Below are 27901 nucleotides of genomic sequence, written 5' to 3'. Positions count from 1 at the left end.
AGGGGTCTTGACAGGGCCGATGGGCCATAGAAGAACGAGCCTGTCTGGTCCTCCATCCCTATCCATCGGACCCTACTTCCAGCCACCCACAGACACACCAAACCCATCTGTCCATCCATCCATCCACCCATCATCCCAACCAACCACCCACAGATACATTTCATATCCATCCATCCACTCAGCTTCCCACCCACCCACCCATCCCTAATTCCTACCTGTGAGCACGGAGGGGAAGGTGGGTATCGTTACCTGCCTCTGGGACTTTAGAAATTCCCCAGAGGCTGCAGCACTGAGGTGGGGCCCTAGCAGCTGGTGAGGGAGGAGGCTGGGAGCAGGGCTGACATGCAGCCCACAGAGGGTCCCACGGTAGAGGGAAGCAATGGCAGATGTGAGATCTCAAGACGGGCATCCTCCCTGTCCTGTGCCTGTCCCTGGGGCTGGCCCTGAGCCATAGGCCAGGCGCAGGGCTGGCACTGAGCTCCAGGGGCCAGTGGAACGGGCCCAGAGGAGAGGAGAGGGCTACAAGTAAGGGGGGAGCAGCTGCATGAGCCCTTCTTGGGGCTGGGGCTTCGCTACCTGGGGCTGGGGCTGGGTAAGGCTGGGGCAGCCAGGACCACGGGAGGTGTCTCAGCCACGTCTGTTCTCAGCTGGTTGTTCCCTGAGGAAGTTTCCCTAAGGACTGTGGGTGTGTGTGCATCATGGAGGCCTGGGTTGTGTGTGTGCACCTATGTGTTTGGGTGAGCGTGGGTGTTTCCTGAACACGTGTGTCTGTGTGTGTGTGTGTGTGTGTGTGGTCCCCATGCCCCGGGCCCATGTCCTTCCCCGCAACCGCGGCTCTGGCTCCAGGGCAAGGGGTGGCAGCCGGGCCGGGCCGGGGCCCGGCGGTGCTGGGCTGCACAGGCGGGTCGCGGGAGAGCGAGAGGGGAGCGGGGCCGGGCTGGGGCGGGGGCCGGGGCGGGAGCGAGGGCACGGGCAGGGCTGGGCCGGGCCAGGGAAAGCGAAAGGGAAAGGGAAAGCGGGCGGCGGGCCCATGGCGTCGGGGCAGGAGCAGGCGGCGGCCGAGCGGCCCCAGGGACTGGCCCCGCTGGGGGCTGCGGGTGAGACCCGCCGAGCGCGGCCGGGCTCGCACGGCAGGGCTACGGGGCGGCAGTGCGGGCACGGCGGGGGGGGGGGCTGCGGTGCGGCATTGCAGGCACGGCGGGGACGCGGGTTTGCAGGCAGTGCGGGGCACGGCGGGGGGATGCGGGGCAGCAGTGCGGGTACGGCGGGGTGGGGGGGCAGGCAGTGCAGGGCACGGCTGGGAGGGTGGAGCAGGCAGTGGGGGGCAGCAGTGCGGGCACGGCGGGGTGGGGGGCAGGCAGTGCGGGCACGGCGCGGTGGGGCGGGGCAGGGACTGCTGATCCCGGGTGCGGGGCCCCGCGGGCTGGAGGCCAGGGAGTGCCGGGCGCCGGGAAGCGAAAGGGAAGCGGGGCGGGGCGGGGAATCCCGGCCGGGGCCGCGGAGCCGGCGGCGCTGGAGCAGGGCACGGGCCGGGCCGGGCCGGGCCGGGCGGTGGCAGGTGAGGCCGGGCCGGGCCGGGACTCAGCGCCTCGTCCCTGGCAGGGGCCGGCGCGGGCGGACGCGCGTCCTGCGGGCACTGGGTGAGCGCGGCCGAGCTGCAGCCGTGGGTGCGGGCGCTGCTGCAGCAGGTAGAGCCCGGGCGGGGCAGGCCGTGGGGTGCGGGCTGGGCGCTGGGGAGGGCCTGGGGTGGGGAGAGGCGGCGGTGGGTGGGCAGCCCCGGGTGGCAGGGCTGGAGCTGTGGGCAGCAGAGCGGGGCTGAGCCTGTCCGAGCCGGACCCCTGCGCGCACACAGCCCCCTGCTCCCCCGGTGCCTCTTTCAGGGCATCACGTCCTGGCGCTGCCCGCGCTGCCCGGATGCCAGGTGGCTCTGGCAGGAGCTCCGTGACCTTGGGCTCTTCTCTGGCCGGGATCAGGCCTGGCTGGAGGCCACAATCCTGGCGCAGGAAGGGGCCAGGAGCAGCTACCGCCAGGTGAGTCCCGGCTGGGCGGGTCCACAGGGCAGTGGGCGGGGGACGCGGGGGCGGGGCAAGGGGTGGAGCTGAGCTGTGTGGGGAGGAGCTTCCTTACCTCAGGGAGCAGGGGCTGAAGCTGAGCTCTGCTGGGAGGAACCTACCTGCTTTGGGGACTCCGAGCGATTTGGGGGGAGCTTACCTGCCCCAGGCTCCCGAGCACTGACACCTGCCCCTTGCTCCCCAGTGCCCGCGCTGCCAGCTCCTGGTGCAGCGCCCGGCGCCCGGGCCCCTGCGCACTGCCTGCCCCCCCTGCTCCAGGAAGGCCAAGCAGCTGCGCTGCTTCTGCTGGGGCTGCCACCAGGTCTGGGAGGAGCCGTCAGCCCTGGGCGACACCAGCCATGGCTCCCTGTGTGCCCTGCTGACCGTGCTGCATGATGCTCCTGAAATCCGGGCCCCCGAGTCGTGCGTCAATGGCTGCCCCTCACTGCGAGCCTGTCCCGAGTGCCGGACCTTGGTGACGCACAATGGGCGGCGTTTCCCTACGGTGCGGTGCCCTCAATGCCAGGCCTGGTTCTGCTACCGCTGCCTGGATGTGGCTGAGCACTGGCATGTCTGTATGGTTGCAGCCCGGCAGCAGGACTTCAGCAGGCGTGCTGCGGCTCCCCCTCCCAGTGTCCGTCGTGTGCTCCCGGCTCGTAGGATTCGGCGCAGGCTCCATGTCCCTGGGTAGCAGGCCCCTGTGCCCAACTCCTCCTGTGCCCTGCAGTAGCCCCTGGGCCACAGAGCAGGGCCCAGAACTGCTCCTCCCATGCTGCACCTCCGCCTGCCCCCACTGGAAATCCTGTGAGGCTCAGACCCCAGCAGGAGCTCTGCCCGCAACTGCCTGCACCTTGATCCGCAAGGCCCCGTGAGTTGGGAGCGGATGCCTTGATAGCTGTGGCTGGGCACTCCAGCCCCCTCACTCCTACTGAGGTGCTGGGACTGGGGAAAAACCTAGAAGCACTGCTAATAATCTAGGCAGCTGCAGCGGTGCGATTGCATTTGAGACGGAAGCAAAAACAAGTACATCTTTCTTGGAAAGTGCGTTCTTGTGCTGGATGTTGAGCTTGTATCAAAGCAGTAATAAATGAGGCAAGAATGAAGCCAGCAGTGCTGTTCCATCAGTCCTGTCATCAGGGGGAGTACGTGCACAGTGACTTTTCAGGTTTGGAAAAGGAAATGCCTCCTCCTTGAGCATCCGGGCACGGCAGCCAACGTTCATTCAACATTAGTGCCAAGCCTGAGTTCATGTTTCTAGCTAATGCGGCACACAGAGTTAAGGTTTCCGAGTTAAGGTTTGTAGCTAACGTTGAAGGTGGTCTGCAGGGCCGCGGAACAGGAGCTACATAGATTCAGAGATGTTAGGGTCGGAAGGGACCTCAATAGATCATCGAGTCCGACCCCCTGCATAGGCAGGAAAGAGTGCTGGGTCTAGATGACCCCAGCTAGATGGTTATCTAACCTCCTCTTGAAGACCCCCAGGGTAGGGGAGAGCACCACCTCCCTTGGGAGCCCATTGCAGACCTTGGCCACTCGAACTGTGAAGAAGTTCTTCCTAATGTCCAGTCTAAATCTGCTCCCTGCTAGCTTGTGGCCATTATTTCTTGTAACTCCCGGGGGTGCCTTGGTGAATAAAACCTCACCAATTCCCTTCTGTGACCCCGTGATGAACTTATAGGCAGCCACAAGGTTGCCTCTCAACCTTCTCTTGCGGAGGCTGAAGAGGTCCAGGTGCCCCAGTCTCTCCTCATAGGGCTTGGCCTGCAAGACCTTAACCATATGAGTGGCCCTTCTCTGGACCCTCTCCAGGTTATCCACATCCCTCTTGAAGTGTGGTGCTCAAAATTGCATGCGGTACTCCAACTGCGGTCTGACCAGCGCCCGATAGAGGGGAAGTATCACCTTGGTTCTGTTCATCATGCATCTGCTGATGCACGATAAAGTGCCATTAGCTTTTCTGATGGCTTCGTCACACTGCCGACTTGTGTTCATCTTGGAGTCCACTAGGATCTTGGAGTCCACTAGGACTCCAAGATCCCTTTCCGCTTCCGTGCCACCCAGCAGGTCATTCCCTAGGCTGTAGGTGTGCTGGACATTTTTCCTCCCTAGGTGCAGCACTTTGCATTTCTCCTTGTTGAACTGCATTCTGTTGTTTTCTGCCCACTTGTCCAACCTGTCCAGGTCTGCTTGCAGCTGTTCCCTGCCCTCCGGCGTGTCCACTTCTCCCCATAGCTTTGTGTCATCCGCAAACTTGGACAGAGTACACTTCACTCCCTCGTCCAAGTCGCTGATGAAGACATTGAAGAGTATCATTCCAAGGACCGAGCCCTGCGGGACCCCACTGCCCACACCCTTCCAGGTCGAAACCAACCCATCCACTACGACTCTCTGGCTGCAACCCTCCAGCCAATCCGCCACCCACCGGACTGTGCAGTCATCCAAGTCACAGCCTCTTAACTTGTTCACCAGTATGGGGTGGGATACCGTATCAAAGACCTTCCTGAAGCCTAAGTATACGACATCCACCGCTACTCCTGTGTCCAGGCGTTTTGTAACCTGGTCATAAAAAGAGACTGGATTGGTCAGGCACGATCTGGCTGCCACGAACCCGTGCTGGTTTCCCCTCAGCATAATTTGTCCTGCTGGGCTCTCGCAAATGTGAACCTTGATAATTTTTTCAAAGACTTTGCCAAGGATGGAGGTGAGACTGACTGGCCTATAGTTGCCCGAGTCCTCCTTCCTCCCCTTCTTGAAAATGAGGACCACATTGGCCCTTTTCCAGTCCTCCGGGACCTGGCCCGTGCGCCATGAGCGTTCAGTATTCCCGCCAGTGGCTGTGCAATGATGTCGGCCAGTGCCTTCAGCACCCTCGGGTGGAGCTCATCCTGGCCTGCCGACTTAAAGGCATCCAGTTCTTCCAAATGACTCTGCACCATCTCAGGGTCTACGCATGGTAGTCTGACGCCTTGCTGCTGCCTCTCTACAACCCCAGTGAGAGACTTGTCGTGCCCCTCGCTTAGGAACACCGAGGCAAAGAACTCGTTGAGGAGTTCAGCCTTGCCCCCCCTGTCCGTCACCAATTGCTTCTGCCCATTTAGCAGGGGGTCCTATTCCTCCCTGGGCCTTCCTTTTACTCCCTATATATCTAAAAAACAATTTTTTGTTATCCTTTACATGACCAAAAGCAGCCAGCAGTTAGCCCCACACTCCCCTCTGGAGTAGTGGAGGAGGGGACCAGCAAGGGGTGACCTGCCTGATGTCTAGGCACAGTCCTTCCTCACAGGGAGACCTCAGCACTGAGCGTGTGAGATGGGCTGGGAACATCCTATCCTGTCTAGGCTGGCTCCTGATCTGCTCACTCTCTTCTGCAGGAGCTCTGGCAATCGTAGTCCACTTTTCCCTGTACCCTGACTGTACCCTGGCTAGCCCCATGGGTTGGAAAGTGACATGAGATCTGTCCTCTCCAAAAGGCCCAGCTTTGATGCAGTCCCAGGCAGGGGCAATGGCTTGGGTAGGGGCAGGAAATGGGGTCAGTGACCTTTCCCCTCTAGGGTGTGTGGCTCCAATCCAGTCCCTGGGTGGGGGCTTGTGCCACGAACTCAAAAGCACTGGAGGGTAAAACCTGTCTCCCAAGGTCCTCCTCAGCTGCCTATTGGCACCAGAGTGAACCAAGGACAACCTGGGACCCATGGACAAGGGCTTTATGTGGCCACAGCTCTTAATTGAAGCCCCTCCAGTTGGGGAACCCAATTCTCTGGGCTCTGTAGGAGGCCTTGAGCTGGCTGGAGCAGCATGGGAGGGAGCGGCAGCTCCATGACACCAGCCTGTGCATCCTCTGGACATTCTCCCTTCTCCATCACAGCCTCCAGCAGGTGCAGTGATGTCAGCCAGTGCTGCCTCCTTGGCACCCCTCCTACATTGCAGCCTGGCCTTTCTTGTTGAAGACCAGGACCCAGTCATCCAGTCACAACCCAACTCAACGCAACCTAAGCCAACCCAAAAACGTCATGAGTTCTCAGAGAGCAGTGGTGTATTGCCACTGTCACTGTCTTCTGTTCCACTTGTGTCTTCCTATTCTTCGCTGCCTTCACTCCCTCTTAACTTGGAGGGTTTGTATGACCCTGTGCCACATGTCTCTGTGCCAGGTGATGTTTGCCATGTCTTCTCCATCCTCTGCTTCTGATTTCTAGTAGTAGGTCTGGAGTTTGCTCAGCATCATTTTCACACAGCCCACTACCTCTATGTCCGCTTATGTGCACAGCACGAGATTCCTGGCCTTCCACAGGCCGCTCCTGATGCAGGACGCAAACTGGTCAAAACGGGGTGACGGGCCTCCTTGACATTTGGTGAGCTGCCTGTACAGCGGTGCTTCGCTGGTTAGCTGGCTGATGCTGGTCACCACTTTGTAGAACTGCTGCACCCTTTCCCATACCTCCTTGGTGCAGGTGCATAGCCAGAGGAGATGATGAAATGTCTCGGGGGCTCTGCGGGAGTTGAGCCACGGGCAGCTGAGTCCCCCCAACTGCCCCTCTGTATGTCTCCGGGCCCTCACTGGTAGAGCGCGGTGGGCTCTGAGCCAGTTCACATTCTTGTGATCTTTGCGCAGCTCCTTGGTGGATACGCTCCCACACGGCAGCAGATACAGCTGCAGGAAGTCCAGCTAGTGACCCCTGCCCCAATATAGGAGCAGCCAGCACCAGGGGTGGCTGCTGGAAGCACCACCTATGCATTTAGCACGAGGTGAGCCCTGGGTCTGCAGCCCAGCCCTCAGTTCTGCTGAGACAAGCCTCCTGCACTTGGCGTCTCCTGCCTCCTGACCTTAGTTTTTGGTTTATTTCTGAACTTCAGCTTTGGATTTCCAGGGCACCATCAGAAGTGCTTTCAAGCCGCCTAGGAAGGTAATTTTTTGTCTGATGAATCTGAATAAGACATGAACATTTAATTATGATGATTGTGGGATGGATAAATTGATGCCTTTTTGATGGCAGTGGCTATTTTTGACTAGTTTCTTGTGTTTTGCCAACTTAATATATGATCTAGCAAATTAGTGAACATTTCAATAAAGTGTTGTTGTTATTCTTGCTTGGATCTTCCGTGGAATAATATAGCCCTGGGCCCCGGGCAGATTAGGAAAGATTGTAGTTTGAAGCTTGTCTAGATTGTAGACACTGAAGGCACGACGACGAGGGTCCCCTAGGACACAGGGGCTAAATCACCACAGAGAGGGCTTCATGCCTAGTACAGCTTGGACTGGCACCATTAGCAGCCATGGCGGGGACTACATCACATGCATAAGAAGGACAGACAATTGGGCAAAGCATCCCAATTCTGCCCCATGAGTTCATCATCTTCTTCTGTCCAAGTCCAAATGGCCACCCTGAGGCTGGGATCAATCACAGCGCCAAGAGCTGGCATCATGTGTGTGGTAGGACGTGTGGTCACTCTCCAGGGATAGAGCCTTGTTCTGGCTACTTCATGGCATGGTGTTTACTGAGAAGGTGGCAAGGGCCTTGCAGGGACCCTCTGCCTAGTATCACCAACCTGCCTAAGCATGATAAGGACCACTTCCCAGGGGCCCTGGTTCCACCCTCTTTCAGGCACCTCCTGGACACAGAGTTCGGCTTAAGAGGCACTTACTCTGCTGCAAGGGAAATGTGATCATGGAAGGATTCGGAGTCTCAGTCTTCTGATTCCAAGTCAGGCACCTCATCCATTTGGCCACGTGGTCCCGAAAGGAAAGCAGCCACCAGTCCCCTTCTCCATTATGTCAGATTCGATGCACCTTTGTGCTCCCTTCCATGGTGGCAGACAGTCTCTCAGCAAAGAGCATGGATATTCCCTGAGCAAAGGCTGAATCCTTAGCAGGAGCTGGGATCTTTTATGGTTAAACCAATCAGCCCATTGAGCCACCCTCCTCAGGTGAAGCCCCCAGTGCAGTGTCAGGACCAGGATGTCAGCTGCTGTCCCAGTGTCAGCTGCTGTCCTAGGCTGACTCAGATGTTGAGGGAGACCTGGGTCACTCCTGCTCTCCTCTATCTGGGGGTTATACTGTTACCAGATTTGCCCATTACTTTGGGGTGCGCTTATTTATTAGGGATATATTTCTTGGGTCTTGGCAATTCTGTCAACGTGCTGCTTGTATTACTTGGGTTTGTATATGGAGCTGTATCTCTCCCTTGTGCAAGTCCTCACCCCCAATGGAGCTGTCTTGCAGGACTCAGTTTCAATGGGGCTGGGTTCTTCCAATCACCACATCAGTCACACACACAAACACACACAGATTAACGTGACACGCCTGACCTGGCCGGGCTGATCAGCATGGACAGGCTGACACCCTCATATGCCAAGAATCAGTTCATCAGAGCAACAATACACTGCGGTCAGACACAAGCACACAGGTGAACAGAATCCCTCTAAATCCGGCTGGGTGTCCAGCTGACACCCTCATGGGCCAGCATTCAGTTCATGAGGGCACGTCTGAGTCAAACTGGGTCAATCAGCCTGTACAAGCTGATCCCCTTATGTGTTTCAAACTAGTGAGCAATCAATCCTCCTAGGTACAGAAACTCATGGACATGAACAGAAATATATCTTAGGAAGCTTTTGGGTTGAGAAACCCTTTGTCAGGCTGAGGAAGCACCTGCAGTTGGTGTGTCTCCTGGTCCTGGAGGGAAGGAATAGTAAAGAAGCCAGGGGCTGTCCTGGCATGCAATGCAGGCAAGAAAGCCAGTCAGCAAAAATGGAAATGGGAGGCACCAGGAGGTGAGGAACAGGCTGGGGTGGTGGGGGTAGGAAGGGGGATGTAGCAGCACAGGCAGAAGTGCAGAGGCACCTGGGGTGTCAGATGTCCGGCCGGTCGCAGTGTGCCACAACTCCACTGTGTATATGGAGTCCACGAGTGTCTGTAGCTAGGAGGCTGAAGAAGTGAAGTTCATAGGCTTGGCTCTGAAAAGTGGCCCCCGCATCCCAGCCTGTCCCTCACCCCTGACACCTCCATTTCCACTTTCACTGACTGACTTTCTTGCCTGCATTGCAGTGGACATTGAGGGCTATAGGTTGTATAGATGAGATGGAGTAGGGAGAAAAGGTGGGGGTGTAGCGCTCTATGTTTCATTGATTTTATAGATTTCATAGACATTAGGGCTGGAAGGGACCTCGGAAGATCATCGAGTCCAGCCCCAGGGGCAGGAAGTCAGCAGGGATCATAGGATCCCAGCAAGATAAACTTTCAGTTGTCTCTTGAAGGTGTTCAATGTAGGAGCTTGAACCAGCTTCGGCAGCAGGCTATTTCAGACCTTGGGGGCTCGGACAGTAAAGAAGTTCTTCCTTATGTCCAGCCTGAAACGGTCACGGAGGAGTTTGTGACCGTTCAACCTTGTCATCCCTTGGGGTGCTCTGGTGAAGAGATGTTCCCCCAGATCCTGGTGAGCACCCCTGATAAACTTATAGGTGGTCACCAGATTACCCCCATTCTTGCACTTTTCCAGGCTGAAGAGCCCCATAGCTCTCAGTCTCTCATCATAAGGTCTGTTTTTCTGACCCTTGATCATGTGTGTGGCTTTCCTCTGCACTCTCTCAAACTTCTCCACTTCCTTTTTGAATTGTGGAGCCCAAAACTGGATGCAGTACTCCAGCTGCGGCCTCACCAAGGCTGAGTACAATGGGAGAATGACGTCCTGGGATTTACTTGAGAAGCATCTATGGATGCATGCCAGTATTTTGCACGCTTTACTAGCTGCAGCATCACATTGAAGGCTCATGTTCAACTTGTGGCCAATCATGACCCCCAACTCCCTTTCACCCGTAGTGCTAGCCAGCATAGCACTGCCGAGCCCTATAAGCATGCTGTAGGTTTTTCTTCCCAAGGTGGAGAACCTTGCAGTTTTTGGTGTTAAATATCATCAGATTCTCGTCTGCCCATTTGCTGAGCCTGTCCAGGACAGCCTGGATCACCCTCCTGCCCTCAGTTGTGGATGTTTTACCTCAGAGTTTGGCGTCATCGGCGAACTTGGCCTGTCTGCTTCTGATACCTATGTCCATATCATTAATGAAGATGTTGAATAGTATAGGCCCAAGAACAGCACCTTAAGGGACCCCACTGGTCGGAGTGCACCATGACGATTGACTTCCATCAACCACCACCCTCTGGGTCCTACCACCGTTAAAGAGCAGCACACGTCCTCGATGATCAGGATGGGTTCAGAAGAGGGGCAACCTGAGGCGCTCTGGGTTAGCATACAAGGGGGTTGTGGGAAAAGGGACTTGATAGTGGGCGTCTACTACAGACCGCCTCAGCAGGGGGACGAGCTGGACCGGGAATTCTCAGGTCAGCTCACAGAGGCTGTAAGGACAAGGGATGTGGTTGTCAGGGCTGACCTAAACTACCCAGCCATCTGCTGGGAGGAGCAGTCAGCCAGGTCTGAACGCTCACGTCGGTTTTTAGCCTGCATACAGGACCTCCACCTAACCCAGGAGGTGCACAATCCCACTAGAGGAAATGCCTTGCTGGACTTGGTCCTTGCCACAGGCAATGACCTGGGGAGGGATCTGTGGGTGCTTGGCTACCTTGACTACCTGGAATTTACTATCCGGCGCAGGGTGGTGAAAGCAAGCAGGAAGGCAAAAGTCCTTGACTTCTGGAGGGAGGACTTCAATGAGCTAAGGAGATTAGTAAGAGAGACATTGGGGACTCATAGTCTCAATGAGATGGGAGTCCAGGACGGGTGGTGGTTCTTTAAGGAGACGATTTTCCGAGCTCAGAGGGAGTCAGTCCCAATGTGAACCAAAGCGGGCAAGAGTGTTAAAAAGTCCCCTTGGTTGGCAATTCTGGGTGCCACACTTCAAGAGGGATGCGGATAACCTGGAGAGGGTCCAGAGAAGGGCCACTCGTATGGTTAAGGGCCTGCAGACCAAGCCCTATGAGGAGAGACTAGGGAACCTGGACCTTTTCAGCCTCTGCAAGAGAAGGTTGAGAGGTGACCTTGTGGCTGCCTATAAGTTCATCACGGGGTCACAGAAGGGAATTGGTGAGTACTTATTCACCAAGGCGCCCCCGGGGGTTACAAGAAACAATGGCCACAAGCTAGCAGAGAGCAGATTTAGATTGGACATTAGGAAGAACTTCTTCACAGTTCGAGTGGCCAGGGTCTGGAACGGGCTCCCAAGGGAGGTGGTGCTCTCCCTTACCCTGGGGGTCTTCAAGAGGAGGTTAGATAAGCATCTGGCTGGGGTCATCTAGACCCAGCACTCTTTCCTGCTTATGCAGGGGGTTGGACTCGATGATCTATTGAGGTCCCTTCCGACCCTAACATCTATGAATCTATGAATCATAGTCTCAATGAGATGGGAGTCCAGGACGGGTGGTTGTTCCTTAAGGAGACGATTTTCTGAGCTCAGAGGGAGTCAGTCCCAACGTGAACCAAAGCAGGCAAGAGTGTTAAAAAGTCCCCTTGGCTCAGTAGAGGCATCCAGGAGGACTCAAGGGCAAAAAAGGTAGCATACAGTCAGTGGAAACAAGGGGCTATCACCCAGGAGGACTACACCTCCGTTGCTCGTGATTGCAGGGAGGCGGTTAGGAAGGCCAAGGCAGCGATGGAGCTAGGGCTGGCAACCAGAATTAAGGATAACAAAAAGTCCTTTTTCAAATGCATCGGGAATAAGAAGAAGGCACCAGGTAATGTGGGGCCCCTACAGGACAGGCTTGGCAATCTGGTGATTGCAGCAAAGGAAAAAGCTGATCTCTTCAATGAGTTCTTTGCCTCCATATTTCTGAGCAGGGACAGGTACAACTCCCCCACTAGGATTATGGACAGGCTCAGGGGATGCAACACCATGCTTAGGGTCAGGGACGATCTGGTTAGGGAACTTTTGGAGGGGCTGGACGTGTTTAAATCAGCAGGTCCAGATGCTCTTCATCCAAAGGTATTGAGGGAATTGGCAGAGGTCATAGCAGAGCCCCTGGCACGGCTGTATGAGCGCTCGTGGGGCTCTGGCCAGGTCCCAGAGGACTGGAAAAGGGCCAGTGTGGTCCCCATTTACAAGAAGGGGAGAAAGGGGGACCCGGGTAGCTATGGGCCAGTTAGGCTCACCTCAGTCCTTGGGAAGAGCTTGGAGAAAATTATCAAGGAGCACATCTGTGGGGGCCCAGCATGGGAGGTAATGCTCAGGGACGACCAACACGGGGTCATTGCGGGCTGATCCTTCCTGACTGACCTTGTTTCCTTTTACAACCAGGTCACAAAGTCCTTGGATGCGGGCGCTGAGGTGGATGTCATCTACCTGGACTTCAAGAAGGCCTTTGACACTGTTTCTCACTGCATTTTCATAGAAAAACTAGGTTCCTGCGGCATTGATGCCTACACAGTCAGATGGGTGGCAAATTGGCTTGATGGTCGCACCCAGAGAGTGGTGGTGGACGGGTCATTTTCGACCTGGAGGGATGTGGAGTTCCCCAGGGCTCGGTCCTTGGGCCTGTGCTATTCAACATCTTTATCAGCGACTTGGAGGTGTGCGTGGAAAGCACACTGCCCAAGTTCGCTGAAGACACAAAGATGTGGGGCGAGGCGGGCACGCTGGAGGGGAGGGACAGAATCCAGCGAGATATAGACAGGTTACAGAGGTGGGCAGGTGAGAATAGGATGGAAATCAACACGGACAAGTGCAAGGCGCTGCATCTAGGGAGATGGATCCAGCAATACACGTATGGGCTGGGAAACACCCTTCTTGTCAACACAGTGGTGGAAAGGGAACTTGGAGTCGCTGTTGACTCCAGGATGGACATGAGCCGCCAATGCGAGGAAGCAGTCAGAACGGTTATAATCGCACCTTGTCATGCAGCAGAATATCCAGCCGCTGATCAAGGGCACTTCATTCATCAGGTCCCGGCTCTGCAAGCACCAGGCTGAGGTGACAGATCAGAGGCCCCAGGACTAAGAGTGGGAGGGAGGGGGGTGTGGGTCAGGTGTGAGGGCCCACCTGCCTCCCCCCAGGTGCGGGCCTGGTCCCAGGGACTCCTGGCAGGGGCTGAGGGGGCCCTGATCCTGGAGTGCCAGCACCTGCAGGGGGGCCTCAAGTGGGAGCTTGGCCACTTGGGGGCTGTTGCCTTGCCCATCCTCCTGTGCCGCCGCTTGGGGTGAGTGCCGGATGCCTAGGTTCTCCGGAGTGGGGGTGGGGGGCTGGGGGCCTGGATGCCTGGTGTCTCTGGGGCAGGTGGAGAGGGCTGGGAACCTGGACACTTGGCACAGCCCTGCTCTGGCTCAGAGGTGGGTGGGTGAGGGGCGGGGCGGCTCTACACCAGCAGGCTAGGCTCTACCCCCCGCACTTGGAGGCAGAGCCAGTGCCTTTGCACCCATCTCCCCGCAGGCCCCCGAGCAGCTCCTGGCGCACACGGTGGAGCTGAGGCAGGATGTGTGGCACCTCTGGGTTCAGCTGGGTGCCAAGGCACAGGCGCTGGCTGGGCTGCAGGCCTCGCATGGGGATGAGGACGTGCAAGGTGAGCGTGCACAAGGGGAAGGAGGAACAGAGCCATGGCAGGAGGGGCTGGAGTATCCCCGTGCTGCGGTCTCGCGCAACCCTGGGGCCAGCACTCGTGAGGTCACAGGAGCCCTTGCCACAAGAGTGCAGTGCCCCAGGTCTCAGCACGGTGGGACTCATCCTGCACTTGTGCCCCCAGCCCTGGTGCAAGCAGTGCAAGAGCACGACCAGGAGCAGGAGAATGCCCTGGCTCCGCAGGTACGCCGTGTCGCAGAGCAGTGCCAGCGCCGCCTCGAGCACTGGCCCCAGCTGCAGGCTGCCGTGGATGCGTGGTGAGGAGACCTTGCATGCTGGGCAGGGGTGGGGCAGGACATCTGGGTGTAGGGCTGCTCTGTGGGGATGGGGGCAAGGAAGCTGGCCCTGCGCACCCCCTGCAGAGTGGCCGTGCCCCTGGGATGGCAGGGGTGGGTCTGCATGATTCCTAAGGCCCCTGCTACCAGTGCAAATTATAGCTGGATGGAAAGCAGCTTTGACCAGTCTGAATTCATGGTGCGATTCACCAGTGAACTGGGTTATATGAGTCACGTGTAGCAGGGGCCTGAAGTGGGGGGACATGGTAGAGCCTTGGGGCCGTGTCTGCCAAGGACTGGGCGCTGGATCTTGTCCCCCTCCCCGTCTGGGTGGGGGCGGGGGTACGAGGTGTCGAATTGGGGAGGGCAGAGGGGGCAGGGCTCGTGCTGGGAGTGGGGCAGGAGCCCACTGACCCCTCCATTTCCGCCCTCGCCCCCCAGGTGGGAGCAGCCGGGGCAGTTTGTGCTGCCGGAGTGCCGACGCCTGGGCCTCACCCTGCCCCAGTGGCTGGAGCGCTGGACCCTGGCTGCCTCTGCTCTCCAGCGCCACCACCAGCAGTGTGCCTGGGACTGAGGTCCTGCCCCAGGACAGAGCTGTGCTGGCCGCACTTCAGAGAAGCTGCCTGGGGACCCGACAAGAGGGCCAGCTACTAGCACCAGTGCCCACACCTATGGGGGTGTGGCCATGCCCACCTGGGCAGGGCTACGTGATCCCACCCGTGAGGGGGTAGCCAAGTAGCGGCCGCACCCCCAGAGGCAGGGCTCTGCCAGTCACAGCCAAGGCGTGTGGCCGGCGGGAAACCATGCTCCTGGGTGTCGAAGGTGGGACGTTTGTGGGGACGGAGATGTGGGGGTGTTCTGTGCTAATTACTTCTCAATAAACATTTGCATTATGCCCACAGCAGCGATGGCCACTAAGGGATGCTGGGCAGGCCGGTCAGGGCTCTACCCACCTGGGGGTGTAGCCTTAGGGCCCTTCAGCTATATTCCCCTCCTGCAGCTCCTGCAAGGTGTGGGGTTGTGCGGCAGGGGGTCCCTGTGGCAGTTGTGTGGCTTTGTGGGCCTGTCTCTGTTGATGCACGTGTGTGTCCCGCGTGGTGCCACGTTGCCCTGCAGGGGATGGGTTCCTCTTCCGTCGCGTACACGGACCCCAAGCGTCAGGTTCAGGTGTGCGGTGCCTCTCTCCCTGATCTGCCCTAAGGACTGTGTTTAACCTGAGTCCTGGATAGCTGTGGATTTAAGATGCCCAGAGGTGTTCAGTGGGCCGTCATTTTTCCTGTGCAACATCTGGTTTGTGGGAGGCAACCTCCGTTCATGTGTGTCTCCCTGCACTGGGTCGGTGAAAGCCTGTGCTGCATGCCCCTGCGCCTCCACCCTTACCTTGCGCTGTAGCTCTGCTTCTTGGGGCTGGCAGCAGCAGCGTGGCCCCAGCCAAGGAGACAGGGCAGCAGCTCCCAGCTGGGCTGGAGGAACCAGAGCCAGAGGGGGAAGGGAGGCAGGGGGTGATGGGAACAGGCACAGGGGCAAAGGCTGGAGGGTAGGTTTTCCCCTCAGGGGTTTTCCCCTTCCCCTGCTAAATAAGCCATTGCATCCAGGTGATGGCTCAGCTCCAGCTATAGCCCTAAGCTCAGGGCCAAAGCTGGATCTGAGCCCTCACTTACTGTGGGCCAGTGCCCAAAGTGCTCCAAGCCCCCGCTCCTGCAGGAGCCAAGGGGAAGGCTTGAGGTGGGGGCGAATGCTCTTTGCCAGAGGAAGGAGGCTGGAGGGGTGTCCCAGAGTGCCTGGGATGCTTGGGTTATCCTCTGCCTCTGCTGCCCCTTCTTTGGGAGGGAGAGGCTGGATGCCAAAGCCTGGCCCTTCTTTGCTACTGGATTGTCATCTCTTCCTGTGCCTCAGTGGATTCCATCTCCCATGATGCACTGTGTTGCAGTGTCCCTCAGCATCATGGGAAATGCAGTCCCAGGGCTGGGGGTGGAACTACAGTCCCTGGGTCCCTGTGGGGGACTCAGCGGAGTTGAGTGTCCCCAGGCCGGGGCTGCACAGCCCCCACCTCCAAGGGCTGGTTTTTAAGCAAAGCAAGTGAAGCACAACAAGATGAACAGCTCAGTGAAGAGAGAGAGGCTGGCACAAGACAGGGCCATGCAAATGTAAATGCTTGGCCTGGGAGCCCCATCCCTTGCAGAGGCCTATGGGGATGGGAATTGGGTAGTGTCTTGGACATCAAGGACGAGCAGCACTGAGCTGGCCTGACCACCGTCACATCTGATGGTGGCTGCTCAGCACCAATGAACCTTTCTGAGCTGTCACCACACATGGGTCCTATTTGTATTGTTTGCATTTGGGATCTGGATGGCAGGTGCAGGGTGCGCAGATGCCCACAGCCTGCGCATCCAACGCAACAGCACCCTGAGACCACTCAAGGCAACTTCCCGCACACCGTGGAACAACGGGGTCCTGCCAAGATGCAAGAGCTAGGACCCCACAAGCTACAGCTACCAGCTCTGATGTCCTGAGCAGAAGGGCATGACTCGGGCCCTCTAAGCAGAGAGCCAGCCACAGGGTAGCTGCCCGAGGTGTGCGGCGTGCCTGGGAGATGGGAAGGCAATGCTACTGCCGCCCTTGAGAACTCAGTCAGGCAGTGCCTGAGCCCTGGGCATTTCTGAGCCCTGCCCAAGGCAGTCCAGGCTGGGGCAGAGGCTTTGGATGCCTGGAGCCCCCGTTAGCTGGTCTCATACTTGACACAGCGATGCTCTGGTTTTCCCCAACCGCCCATTGAGCTGCAGCCGCTTCTGGTCTGTGGTGCATCGGCAGCAGGAGATACAGGGACCTCTGGCCCTGTACCAATGTTGTTGGGCACCCCAGCAGTGCTGGAAGAAGACTGAGGTGTAGAGGAGTCTTGACAGGGCCGACGGGCCATAGAGGAACTACCATGTCTAGTCCTCCATCCCTATCCATCGGACCCTACTTCTAGCCACCCACAGACACGCTCCATATCCATCCATCCATACATCCATCCATCATCCCAGCCAACCACACACACACACACACACACACACACTCCATATTCATCCATCCACCCACCGTCCCTCCCTCCCACCCACCCACCCACCCATCCATCCCTACTTCCTAACTGTGAGCACGGAGGGGAAGGTGGGTATTCTTACCTGCTTCTGGGACTTTAGAAATTCCCCAGAGGCTGCAGCATTGAGGTGTGTCCCTACCAGCTGGTGTGGGAGGAGGCTGGGAGCAGGGCTGACTTCTCCTGTGTTCCCCTTGGCCAAACTGTGGGTCCACCCCTGGAGCACGTGCTCCTGGCCTGCAACATGGACCTGCACCCTTAGACCTCAGATTCAAGGAGGGTCCTGTCCAAAGCAGTGTTTTCTTCCTTGCCAGCTTGATGCCCTCCACCCCCAAGACTCTCCTCCTCCTCTCCCTCTTCACCCTCCTCTGCAGCATGGGGGTTGCTGCAGTGGGGATGGGGATGCCTTTTAGTGTCCCCACAAGTCTTGGCTATGAACCTCTGCCCCATGCAGCTGTTCCAGCTCTGCCTCTGAGCCCTGAGCAAATGCACTTGTTCTCAGAGCACCGAGCTCCTGGCGCACAGATGACCAGTGCCCCAAGGCAGGTAATTGTCTGGTGCAAGGAGCCACGTGGCCCCCATCCTGGTGCTGCAGCAGGTTTTTTGGGTTAAAAACTTAGATGCAGAGAGGAAGGCGTGTGAAGGGGCATGAGCAGCAGACCTGCCTTACCTGGCTCTGCAGTGGGGACCGTGGCTCTTGCCCCAGGCTGTAGCAAACTCCCAGGAACTTAGGGGTGGGCCCAGGATCCCAGAGTAGGTCTGGGGGCCTGGGCCATGCATGCAGCCCACAGAGGGGCCCATGGCAGAGGGGAGCGATGGCAGATGTGAGATCTCCAGATGAGCATCCTTCCTGTCCGCCTGTCCCTGGGGCTGGCCCTGAGCCGTAGGCCAGGTGCAGGGCTGGCACTGGGCACCAGGGGCCTGTGGCACGGGCCCAGAGGAGAGGTGAGGGCTACAGGCAAGCGGGGAGCAGCTGCATGAGCCCCTCTTGGGGCTGGGGCATCGCTACCTGGGGCTGGGTAAGGCTGGGGCAGCCAGGGCCACGGGAGGTGTCACAGCCACGTCTGTTCTCAGCTGCTTGTTCCCTGAGGAAGTTTTCCTAAGGGCTGTGGGTGTGCGTGCATCGTGGAGGGTGTGTGTGTGTGTGTGTGTGTGTGTGCGCGCGCGCGCGTGCTGGATGCCTCATTTTGGAAGGGGCACCAAGGTTGTGCGTCTGTGTCTTTTTGTGTGCACCTGTGTATGTCTCTGAAGGCTGGGTTGTGTATGTGTCTATGTGTCGTCCCCATGCCCCGGGCCCATGTCCCTCCCCGCAACCGCGGCTCCGGCTCCAGGGCAAGGGGTGGCAGCCGGGCCGGGCCAAGGCCGGGCGGTGCTGGGCTGCGCAGGCGGGTCGCGAGACAGCGAGAGGGGGGCGGGGGCCGGGGCGGGAGCGAGAGCACGGGCAGGGCAGGGCCGGGCCGGGCCAGGGAAAGCGAAAGGAAAGGGAAAGCGGGCGGCGGGCCCATGGCGTCGGGGCAGGAGCAGGCGGCGGCCGAGCGGCCCCAGGGACTGGCTGCGGGTGAGACCCGCCGAGCGCGGCCGGACTCGCAGGCAGGGCAGGGCCGGGCAGGACTGCGGGGCAGCAGTGCGGGCACGGCGGGGTGGGGGGGCAGGCAGTGCAGGGCACGGCTGGGAGGGTGGAGCAGGCAGTGGGGGGCAGCAGTGCGGGCACGGCGGGGTGGGGGGCAGGCAGTGCGGGGCTCCGCGCGGTGGGGCGGGGCAGGGACTGCTGATCCCGGGTGCGGGGCCCCGCGGGCTGGAGGCCAGGGAGTGCCGGGCGCCGGGAAGCGAAAGGGAAGCGGGGCGGGGCGGGGAATCCCGGCCGGGGCCGCGGAGCCGGCGGCGCTGGAGCAGGGCACGGGCCGGGCCGGGCCGGGCCGGGCGGTGGCAGGTGAGGCCGGGCCGGGCCGGGACTCAGCGCCTCGTCCCTGGCAGGGGCCGGCGCGGGCGGACGCGCGTCCTGCGGGCACTGGGTGAGCGCGGCCGAGCTGCAGCCGTGGGTGCGGGCGCTGCTGCAGCAGGTAGAGCCCGGGCGGGGCAGGCCGTGGGGTGCGGGCTGGGCGCTGGGGAGGGCCTGGGGTGGGGAGAGGCGGCGGTGGGTGGGCAGCCCCGGGTGGCAGGGCTGGAGCTGTGGGCAGCAGAGCGGGGCTGAGCCTGTCCGAGCCGGACCCCTGCGCGCACACAGCCCCCTGCTCCCCCGGTGCCTCTTTCAGGGCATCACGTCCTGGCGCTGCCCGCGCTGCCCGGATGCCAGGTGGCTCTGGCAGGAGCTCCGTGACCTTGGGCTCTTCTCTGGCCGGGATCAGGCCTGGCTGGAGGCCACAATCCTGGCGCAGGAAGGGGCCAGGAGCAGCTACCGCCAGGTGAGTCCCGGCTGGGCGGGTCCACAGGGCAGTGGGCGGGGGACGCGGGGGCGGGGCAAGGGGTGGAGCTGAGCTGTGTGGGGAGGAGCTTCCCTACCTCGGGGAGCAGGGGCTGAAGCTGAGCTCTGCTGGGAGGAACCTACCTGCTTTGGGGACTCCGAGCGATTTGGGGGGGAGCTTACCTGCCCCAGGCTCCCGAGCACTGACACCTGCCCCTTGCTCCCCAGTGCCCGCGCTGCCAGCTCCTGGTGCAGCGCCCGGCGCCCGGGCCCCTGCGCACTGCCTGCCCCCCCTGCTCCAGGAAGGCCAAGCAGCTGCGCTGCTTCTGCTGGGGCTGCCACCAGGCCTGGGAGGAGCCGTCAGCCCTGGGCGACACCAGCCATGGCTCCCTGTGTGCCCTGCTGACCGTGCTGCATGATGCTCCTGAAATCCGGGCCCCTGAGTCGTGCGTCAATGGCTGCCCCTCACTGCGAGCCTGTCCCGAGTGCCGGACCTTGGTGACACACAATCAGCGGGGTTGCCCTATGGTGCGGTGCCCTCAATGCCAGGCCTGGTTCTGCTACCGCTGCCTGGATGTGGCTGAGCACTGGCATGTCTGTATGGTTGCAGCCCGGCAGCAGGACTTCAGCAGGCGTGCTGCGGCTCCCCCTCCCAGTGTCCGTCGTGTGCTCCCGGCTCGTAGGATTCGGTGCAGGCTCCATGTCCCTGGGTAGCAGGCCCCAGTGCCCAACTCCTCCTGTGCCCTGCAGTAGCCCCTGGGCCACAGAGCAGGGCCCAGAACTGCTCCTCCCATGCTGCACCTCCGCCTGCCCCCACTGGAAATCCTGTGAGGCTCAGACCCCAGCAGGAGCTCTGCCCGCAACTGCCTGCACCTTGATCCGCAAGGCCCCGTGAGTTGGGAGCGGATGCCTTGATAGCTGTGGCTGGGCACTCCAGCCCCCTCACTCCTACTGAGGTGCTGGGACTGGGGAAAAACCTAGAAGCACTGCTAATAATCTAGGCAGCTGGAGCGGTGCGATTGCATTTGAGACGGAAGCAAAAACAAGTATATCTTTCTTGGAAAGTGTGTTCTTGTGCTGGATGTTGAGCTTGTATCAAAGCAGTAATAAATGAGGCAAGAATGAAGCCAGCAGTGCTGTTCCATCAGTCCTGTCATCAGGGGGAGTACGTGCACAGTGACTTTTCAGGTTTGGAAAAGGAAATGCCTCCTCCTTGAGCATCCGGGCAGGGCAGCCAACGTTCATTCAACATTAGTGTCAAGCCTGAGTTCATGTTTCTAGCTAACGCAGCACACAGAGTTAAGGTTTCCGAGTTAAGGTTTGTAGCTAACATTGAAGGTGGTCTGCAGGGCCGCGGAACAGGAGCTACGTGACCAGAAGCAGCCAGCAGTTAGCCCCACACTCCCCTCTGGAGTAGTGGAGGAGAGGACCAGCAAGGGGTCACCTGCCTGGTGTCTAGGCACAGTCCTTCCTCACAGGGAGACCTCGGCACTGAGCGTGTGAGATGGGCTGGGAACATCCTGTCCTGGCTAGGCTGGCTCCTGATCTGCTCACTCCCCTCTGCAGGAGCTCTGGCAATCGTAGTCCACTGTTCCCTGTACCCTGGCTGGCCCCGTGGGTTGGAAGGTGACATGGGATCTGTCCTCTCCAAAAGGCCCAGCTTTGATGCAGTCCCAGGCAGGGGCAATGGTTTGGGCAGGGGCAGGAAATGGGGTTAGTGACCTTTCCCCTCTAGGGTGTGTGGCTCCAATCCAGTCCCTGGGTGGGGGCTTGTACCACGAACTCAAAAGCACTGGAGGGTAAAACCTGTCTCCCAAGGTCCTCCTCAGCTGCCTATTGGCACCAGAGTGAACCAAGGACAACCTGGGACCCATGGACAAGGGCTTTATGTGGCCACAGCTCTTAATTGAAGCCCCTCCAGTTGGGGAACCCAATTCTCTGGGCTCTGTAGGAGGCCTTGAGCTGGCTGAAGCAGCATGGGAGGGAGCATGACACCAGCCTGTGCATCCTCTGGACGTTCTCCCTTCTCCATCACAGCCTCCAGCAGGTGCAGTGATGTCAGCCAGTGCTGCCTCCTTGGCACCCCTCCTACATTGCAGCCTGGCCTTTCTTGCTGAAGACCAGGACCCAGTCATCCAGTCACAACCCAACTCAACCCAACCTAAGCCAACCCAACAACGTCATGAGTTCTCAGAGAGCAGTGGTGTATTGCCGCTGTCACTGTCTTCTGTTCCACTTGTGTCTTCTTATTCTTCACTGCCTTCACCCCCTCTTAACTTGGGGGGTTTGTATGACCCTGTGCCACATGTCTCTGTGCCAGGTGAGGTTTGCCATGTCTTCTCCATCCTCTGCTTCTGATTTCTAGTAGTAGGTCTGGAGTTTGCTCAGCGTCATTTTCACACGGCCCACTACCTCTATGTCCGCTTATGTGCACAGCACGAGATTCCTGGCCTTCCACAGGCCGCTCCTGATGCAGGACACAAACTCGTCAAAACGGGGTGATGGGCTTCCTTGACGTTTGGCGAGCTGCCTGTACAGCGGTGCTTCGCTGGTTAGCTGGCTGATGCTGGTCACCACTTCGTAGAGCTGCTGCACCCTTTCCCATACCTCCTTGGTGCAGGTGCATAGCCAGAGGAGATGATGAAATGTCTCGGGGGCTCTGCGGGAGTTGAGCCACGGGCAGCTGAGTCCCCCCATCTGCCCCTCTGTATGTCTCTGGGCCCTCACTGGTAGAGCGCGGTGGGCTCTGAGCCAGTTCACATTCTTGTGATCTTTGTGCAGCTCCTTGGTGGATACGCTCCCACACGGCAGCAGATACACCTGCAGGAAGTCCAGCTAGTGACCCCTGCCCCAATATAGGAGCAGCCAGCACCAGGGGTGGCTGCTGGAAGCACCACCTATACATTTAGCACGAGGTGAGCCCTGGGTCTGCAGCCCAGCCCTCAGTTCTGCTGAGACAAGCCTCCTGCACTTGGCGTCTCCTGCCTACCTGGGGTGGGTAAGGCTGGGGCAGCCAGGGCCATGGGAGGTGTCACAGCCACGTCTGTTCTCAGCTGGTTGTTCCCTGAAGAAGTTTCCCTAAGGGCTGTGGGTGTGTGTGCATCATGGAGGCCTGGGTTGTGTATGTGCACGTGTGTTTGGGTGAGCGTGGGTATTTCCTGAACACCTGTGTGTGTGTGTGTGTGTGCTGGATGCCTCCTTCGGGGGGGGGGGGGGGGGCACCAAGAATGTGTGTCTGTGTATTTTTTTGTGTGCACCTGTGTATTTCTCTGAAGGCTGGGGGGTGGGGGTGGGGTGTGTGTGTGGTCCCCATGCTCCGGGCCCATGTCTCTCCCGGCAACCGCGGCTCCGGCTCCAGGGCAAGGGGTGGCAGCGGGGCCGGGCCGGGCCGGGCCGGGGCCGGGCAGGCGGGTCGCGGGAGAGCGAGAGGGGAGCGGGGCCGGGGCGGGAGCGAGGGCACGGGCAGGGCTGGGCCGGGCCAGGGAAAGCGAAAGGGAAAGGGAAAGCGGGCGGCGGGCCCATGGCGTCGGGGCAGGAGCAGGCGGCGGCCGAGCGGCCCCAGGGACTGGCCCCGCTGGGGGCTGCGGGTGAGACCCGCCGAGCGCGGCCGGGCTCGCACGGCAGGGCTACGGGGCGGCAGTGCGGGCACGGCGAGGGGGGGGGGGCAGGCAGTGCGTGGCAGCAGGGCGGGGGGGAGGGGGCAGGGGCTGCGGGGCGGAAGTGCGGGCACGGCGCGGTGGGGGGTGTGCAGGCAGTGTAGGGCAGCAGGGCAGGGCGGGGCCCCGCGGGGTGGGGAGGGGTAGGGGCAGCGGGGCACGTCGGAGTGGGGGGCAGGGAAGCGAAAGGAAAGCGGGTCGGGGCGTAGGGTGGGGCACGGTGGGGGGGGCAGGGGTTGCGGGGCGGCAGTGCGGGGCACGGCGCGTTTGGGGGGGAGGGTTGTGGGGCAGAGTGCGGGGCACGGCGGGGTGGGGGGCAGGGGCTGCGGGGCGGCAGTGCGGGGCCCCCTGAGCCGGGCGCCGGGAAGCGAAAGGGAAGCGGGGCGGGGCGGGGCGGGGCGCGGGGAATCCCGGCCGGGGCCGCGGAGCCGGCGGCGCTGGAGCAGGGGCAGGGCACGGGCCAGGGCCGGGCCGGGACTCAGCGCCTCGTCCCCGGCAGGGGCCGGCGCGGGCGGACGCGCGTCCTGCGGGCACCGGGTGAGCGCGGCCGAGCTGCAGCCGTGGGTGCGGGCGCTGCTGCAGCAGGTAGAGCCCGGGCGGGGCAGGCCGTGGGGTGCGGGCTGGGCGCTGGGGAGGGCCTGGGGTGGGGAGAGGCGGCGGTGGGTGGGCAGCCCCGGGTGGCAGGGCTGGAGCTGTGGGCAGCAGAGCGGGGCTGAGCCTGTCCGAGCCGGACCCCTGCGCGCACACAGCCCCCTGCTCCCCCGGTGCCTCTTTCAGGGCATCACGTCCTGGCGCTGCCCGCGCTGCCCGGATGCCAGGTGGCTCTGGCAGGAGCTCCGTGACCTTGGGCTCTTCTCTGGCCGGGATCAGGCCTGGCTGGAGGCCACAATCCTGGCGCAGGAAGGGGCCAGGAGCAGCTACCGCCAGGTGAGTCCCGGCTGGGCGGGTCCACAGGGCAGTGGGCGGGGGACGCGGGGGCGGGGCAAGGGGTGGAGCTGAGCTGTGTGGGGAGGAGCTTCCCTACCTCGGGGAGCAGGGGCTGAAGCTGAGCTCTGCTGGGAGGAACCTACCTGCTTTGGGGACTCCGAGCGATTTGGGGGGAGCTTACCTGCCCCAGGCTCCCGAGCACTGACACCTGCCCCTTGCTCCCCAGTGCCCGCGCTGCCAGCTCCTGGTGCAGCGCCCGGCGCCCGGGCCCCTGCGCACTGCCTGCCCCCCCTGCTCCAGGAAGGCCAAGCAGCTGCGCTGCTTCTGCTGGGGCTGCCACCAGGTCTGGGAGGAGACGTCAGCCCTGGGCGACACCAGCCATGGCTCCCTGTGTGCCCTGCTGACCGTGCTGCATGATGCTCCTGAAATCCAGGCTCCCGAGTCGTCCGTCCATGGCTGCCCCTCGCTTCGAGCCTGTCCCGAGTGCCGGGCTTTGGTGACGCACAATGGGCTGGGTTGCCCTATGGTGCGGTGCCCTCAATGCCAGGCCTGGTTCTGCTACCGCTGCCTGGATGTGGCTGGGCACTGGCGTGTCTGTATGGTTGCAGCCCGGCAGCAGGACTTCAGCAGGCGTGCTGCGTATCCTCCTCCCAGTGACCAGCCTGTGCTCCCCACTCATTGGATTCAGCCCAGGCTCCATGTCCCCAGGCAGCAGGCCCCTGTGCCCAACTCCTCCTGTGCCCTGCAGTAGCCCCTGGGCCACGGAGCAGGGCCCAGAACTGCTCCTCCCATGCTGCACCTCCGCCTGCCCCCACTGGAAATCCTGTGAGGCTCGGACCCCAGCAGGAGCTCTGCCCACAACTGCCTGCACCTTGATCCGCAAGGCCCCGTGAGTTGGGAGCGGATGCCTTGATAGCTGTGGCTGGGCACTCCAGCCCCCTCACTCCTACTGAGGTGCTGGGACTGGGGGAAAACCTAAGCACTGCTAATAATCTAGGCAGCTGGAGCGGTGCGATTGCATTTGAGATGGAAGCAAAAACAAGCGTACTTTTCAGGTTTGGAAAAGGAAATGCCTCTTCCTTGAGCATCCAGGCAGGGCAGCCAACGTTCATTCAACATTAGTGTCAAGCCTGAGTTCATGTTTCTAGCTAACGCAGCACACAGAGTTAAGGTTTCCGAGTTAAGGTTTGTAGCTAACATTGAAGGTGGTCTGCAGGGCTGCAGAACAGGAGCTACATGACCAGAAGCAGCCAGCAGTTAGCCCCACACTCCCCTCTGGAGTAGTGGAGGAGAGGACCAGCAAGGGGTCACCTGCCTGGTGTCTAGGCACAGTCCTTCCTCACAGGGAGACCTCAGCACTGAGCGTGTGAGATGGGCTGGGAACATCCTGTCCTGGCTAGGTTGGCTCCTGATCTGCTCACTCCCCTCTGCAGGAGCTCTGGCAATCGTAGTCCACATCTTCCCTGTACCCTGGCTGGCCCCATGGGTTGGAAGGTGACATGGGATCTGTCCTCTCCAAAAGGCCCAGCTTTGATGCAGTCCCAAACAGGGGCATTGGCTCAGGCAGGGGCAGGAAATGGGGTCAGTGACCTTTCCCCTCTAGGGTGTGTGGTTCCAATCCAGTCCCTGGGTGTGGGCTTGTGCCACAAACACAAAAGCACTGGAGTGTAAACCTGGTCTCCCAAGGTCCTCCTCAGCTGCCTATTGGCACCAGAGTGAACCAAGGACAACCTGGGACCCATGGACAAGGGCTTTATGTGGCCATAGCTCTTAATTGAAGCCCCTCCAGTTGGGGAACCCAATTCTCTGGGCTCTGTAGGAGGCCTTGAGCTGCTGGAGCAGCATGGGAGGAAGCGGCAGCTCCATGACACCAGCCTGTGCATCCTCTGGACATTCTCCCTTCTCCATTGCAGCCTCCAGCAGGTGCAGTGATGTCAGCCAGTGCTGCCTCCTTGGCACCCCTCCTACATTGCAGCCTGGCCTTTCTTGCTGAAGACCAAGACCCAGTCATCCAGTGACATCCCAACACAACACAACCCAACTCAACCCAACCTAACCCAACCTAACTCAAGCCAACCCAACAACGTCATGAGTTCTCAGAGAGCTAGTGGTGTATTGCCATCTTCTTTTGCTTCGAGCTCTTTCTTCTGTTCCTTCCCCACTTTCATCATCAATCTTTTCTGCTGTGCCAGCTTTGTTCTGACTCCTTTGTCTTTGTCTGACAGGAAAAGGCAGTGGGCAGTTGAGTTTGTCCAACATTGTTCATCTACCTCCTGTTATGTTGCATTCTCTATAATGTTTCCCATGTGGTCTGCTTCATGCAAAACAAGAGACACTCTAGGAGTGCCTATGCCCTTCGTTTCAGCACCTTCAGTAAGGCTTTGGATGTAGACATTTGCTTCCCCTCTACTGCTATCTACCTCAGGGGCAGGCTGGGGGGATCTGTCTGGGTGCCCAGTCCCAACATGCCTCCCTTATCAGTAGGTCCCAGCTTGTAGCTTCCTCTGCCCTGTCATGGAGCTGCTGTCTCTAGGGCCATCTGGGCCAGAGCCTGACCCACACCCCTGCCTCTGTGGAAATTTAAGGGATTCCTAACTGGTCCCACCCTGCTGTAGCTACTGGGCTTGGGAGGAAATGGAGCCATGGCTTGGGAGTGAGGGACAGCAGCACGGGCTGCAGTTTGGGAGTGAGGGGCACTGACAGGGTGGGGTCAGGGACTGGGAGGGGGCTGGACTTTATGGTGGTGTTTGTGGCTGGTTCTGGGTGTCTGTTAACCCTTAACACCCCGCAACATCAGGCAGTATCTTCATAGGCCATAGAAGAAAGAGGCTCTTGCCACCCCAGGGACCATTGCAGAGGGCACGCCAAGTGCTGATATGCAGCCAACTCTACTGAGCTGCAGAAGCCACATATAACACCACTGGCTCCACATGGAGGGCTCACCTGAAACTCAGAGCAGCCAACTCTGGAATGGGGCCGCTGGGAAACAGTCCACCCTGCAGAGTCTTGAGATCCAGCCAGGAGCAGAGGGATAGCCTGGGGCACCTGGCTCTGATGAGCAGGAGCCTGAAGCAGGGTCTGATTGTGGGAGCCAGTATGCCTGGGTTGTGTCCCCCCATCCAGGAGTGGAGTGGGGTTTGGGGGCATTGAGCTGGAAGGGGCTGGGAGCCTTCTTTGTGACTGGCTTCTCTGAGTGATGCCTCCTCAGGCTCTTCTATCGTCCATCAAGCTGCAGCCTCTGCTAGCCAGATGTCAGGGACTCTGAGCAGGCAGATCTGCCTGTGGCAAGTGCTGCAGCAGATACACCTGCAGGAAGTCCAGCTAGTGACTTTTGCCCCAATATAGGAGCAGCCAGCGCCAGGGGTGGCTGCTGGAAGCACCACCTATACATTTAGCACGAGCCGGGCCCTGAGTCTGCAGCCCAGCCCTCAGTTCTGCTGAGACAAGCCTCCTGCACTTGGCGTGTCCTGCCTCCTGACCTTAGTTTTTGGTTTATTTCTGAACTTCAGCTTTGGATTTCCAGGGCACTGTCAGAAGTGCTTTTAAGCTGCCTAGGAAGGTGAGATTTTTGTCTGATGAATCTGAATAAGACATGAACATTTAATTATAATGATTGTGGGATGGATAAATTGATGCCTTTTTGATGGCAGTGGCTATTTTTGCCTAGTTTCTTGTGTTTTTCCAACTCAATATATGATCTAGCAAATTAGTGAACATTTCAATAAAGTGTTGTTGTTATTCTTGCTTGGATCTCCCGTGAAATAATATAGCCCTGGGACCCCGGCAGATTAGGAAAGATTGTAGTTTGAAGCTTGAAGATTGTCTAGATTGTAGACACTGAAGGCAGGACGTGGGCTAAATCACCACAGAGAGGGCTTCATGCCTAGTACAGCTTGGACTGGCACCATTAGCAGCCATGGCGGGGACTACATCACATGCATAAGAAGGACAGACAATTGGGCAAA

At 59.7% G+C, this 27901-nt stretch overlaps 3 protein-coding genes across 8 annotated transcripts; all 3 read left to right on the top strand.

Annotated features, from left to right (window-relative positions):
- The first annotated feature begins 993 nt into the window (after positions 1-993).
- Positions 994-14777, top strand: LOC132245506 (uncharacterized). 3 transcript variants are annotated; one of them, XR_009457237.1, is made up of 6 exons: positions 994-1097; positions 1603-1688; positions 1881-2030; positions 12285-13542; positions 13723-13855; positions 14315-14777. XR_009457237.1 is itself a non-coding variant. In XM_059718007.1 (4 exons), the coding sequence occupies exons 1-4, from the start codon at positions 1031-1033 to the stop codon at positions 2740-2742; spliced, it is 789 nt and encodes a 262-aa protein (XP_059573990.1). In that variant the 5' UTR covers positions 994-1030; the 3' UTR covers positions 2743-7139. The 3 variants fall into 3 exon arrangements, 2 of the variants coding, with proteins under 2 accessions (XP_059573990.1, XP_059573991.1); XM_059718007.1 differs by lacking the exons at positions 12285-13542; positions 13723-13855; positions 14315-14777 and adding an exon at positions 2257-7139; XM_059718008.1 differs by lacking the exons at positions 12285-13542; positions 13723-13855; positions 14315-14777 and adding an exon at positions 2257-3154 and having other exon boundaries at positions 1603-1640.
- A 3625-nt stretch (positions 14778-18402) lies between these two features.
- Positions 18403-20479, top strand: LOC132245490 (uncharacterized). 2 transcript variants are annotated; one of them, XM_059717795.1, is made up of 4 exons: positions 18403-18510; positions 18927-18964; positions 19205-19354; positions 19582-20479. In XM_059717795.1, exons 1-4 carry the CDS (start codon positions 18456-18458, stop codon positions 20065-20067), a joined length of 729 nt encoding a protein of 242 aa, XP_059573778.1. In that variant the 5' UTR covers positions 18403-18455; the 3' UTR covers positions 20068-20479. The 2 variants fall into 2 exon arrangements, with proteins under 2 accessions (XP_059573778.1, XP_059573777.1); XM_059717794.1 differs by having other exon boundaries at positions 18927-19012.
- A 2170-nt stretch (positions 20480-22649) lies between these two features.
- LOC132245489 (uncharacterized) lies at positions 22650-27680 on the top strand. Of its 3 annotated transcripts, none has more exons than XM_059717792.1 (4): positions 22650-22940; positions 23787-23936; positions 24163-24575; positions 26734-27680. In XM_059717792.1, the coding sequence occupies exons 1-4, from the start codon at positions 22665-22667 to the stop codon at positions 26753-26755; spliced, it is 861 nt and encodes a 286-aa protein (XP_059573775.1). In that variant the 5' UTR covers positions 22650-22664; the 3' UTR covers positions 26756-27680. The 3 variants fall into 3 exon arrangements, with proteins under 3 accessions (XP_059573775.1, XP_059573774.1, XP_059573776.1); XM_059717793.1 differs by adding an exon at positions 23509-23594 and having other exon boundaries at positions 22840-22940; positions 24163-27680; XM_059717791.1 differs by having other exon boundaries at positions 24163-27680.
- Positions 27681-27901: the final 221 nt, after the last annotated feature.

This window comes from Alligator mississippiensis, chromosome 15 (assembly GCF_030867095.1).
Source record: "Alligator mississippiensis isolate rAllMis1 chromosome 15, rAllMis1, whole genome shotgun sequence".
NCBI lineage: Eukaryota > Metazoa > Chordata > Crocodylia > Alligatoridae > Alligator > Alligator mississippiensis.
The sequence above is the reverse complement of the archived record's forward strand: the minus strand, read 5'-3'. Positions and strand labels throughout refer to the sequence as shown.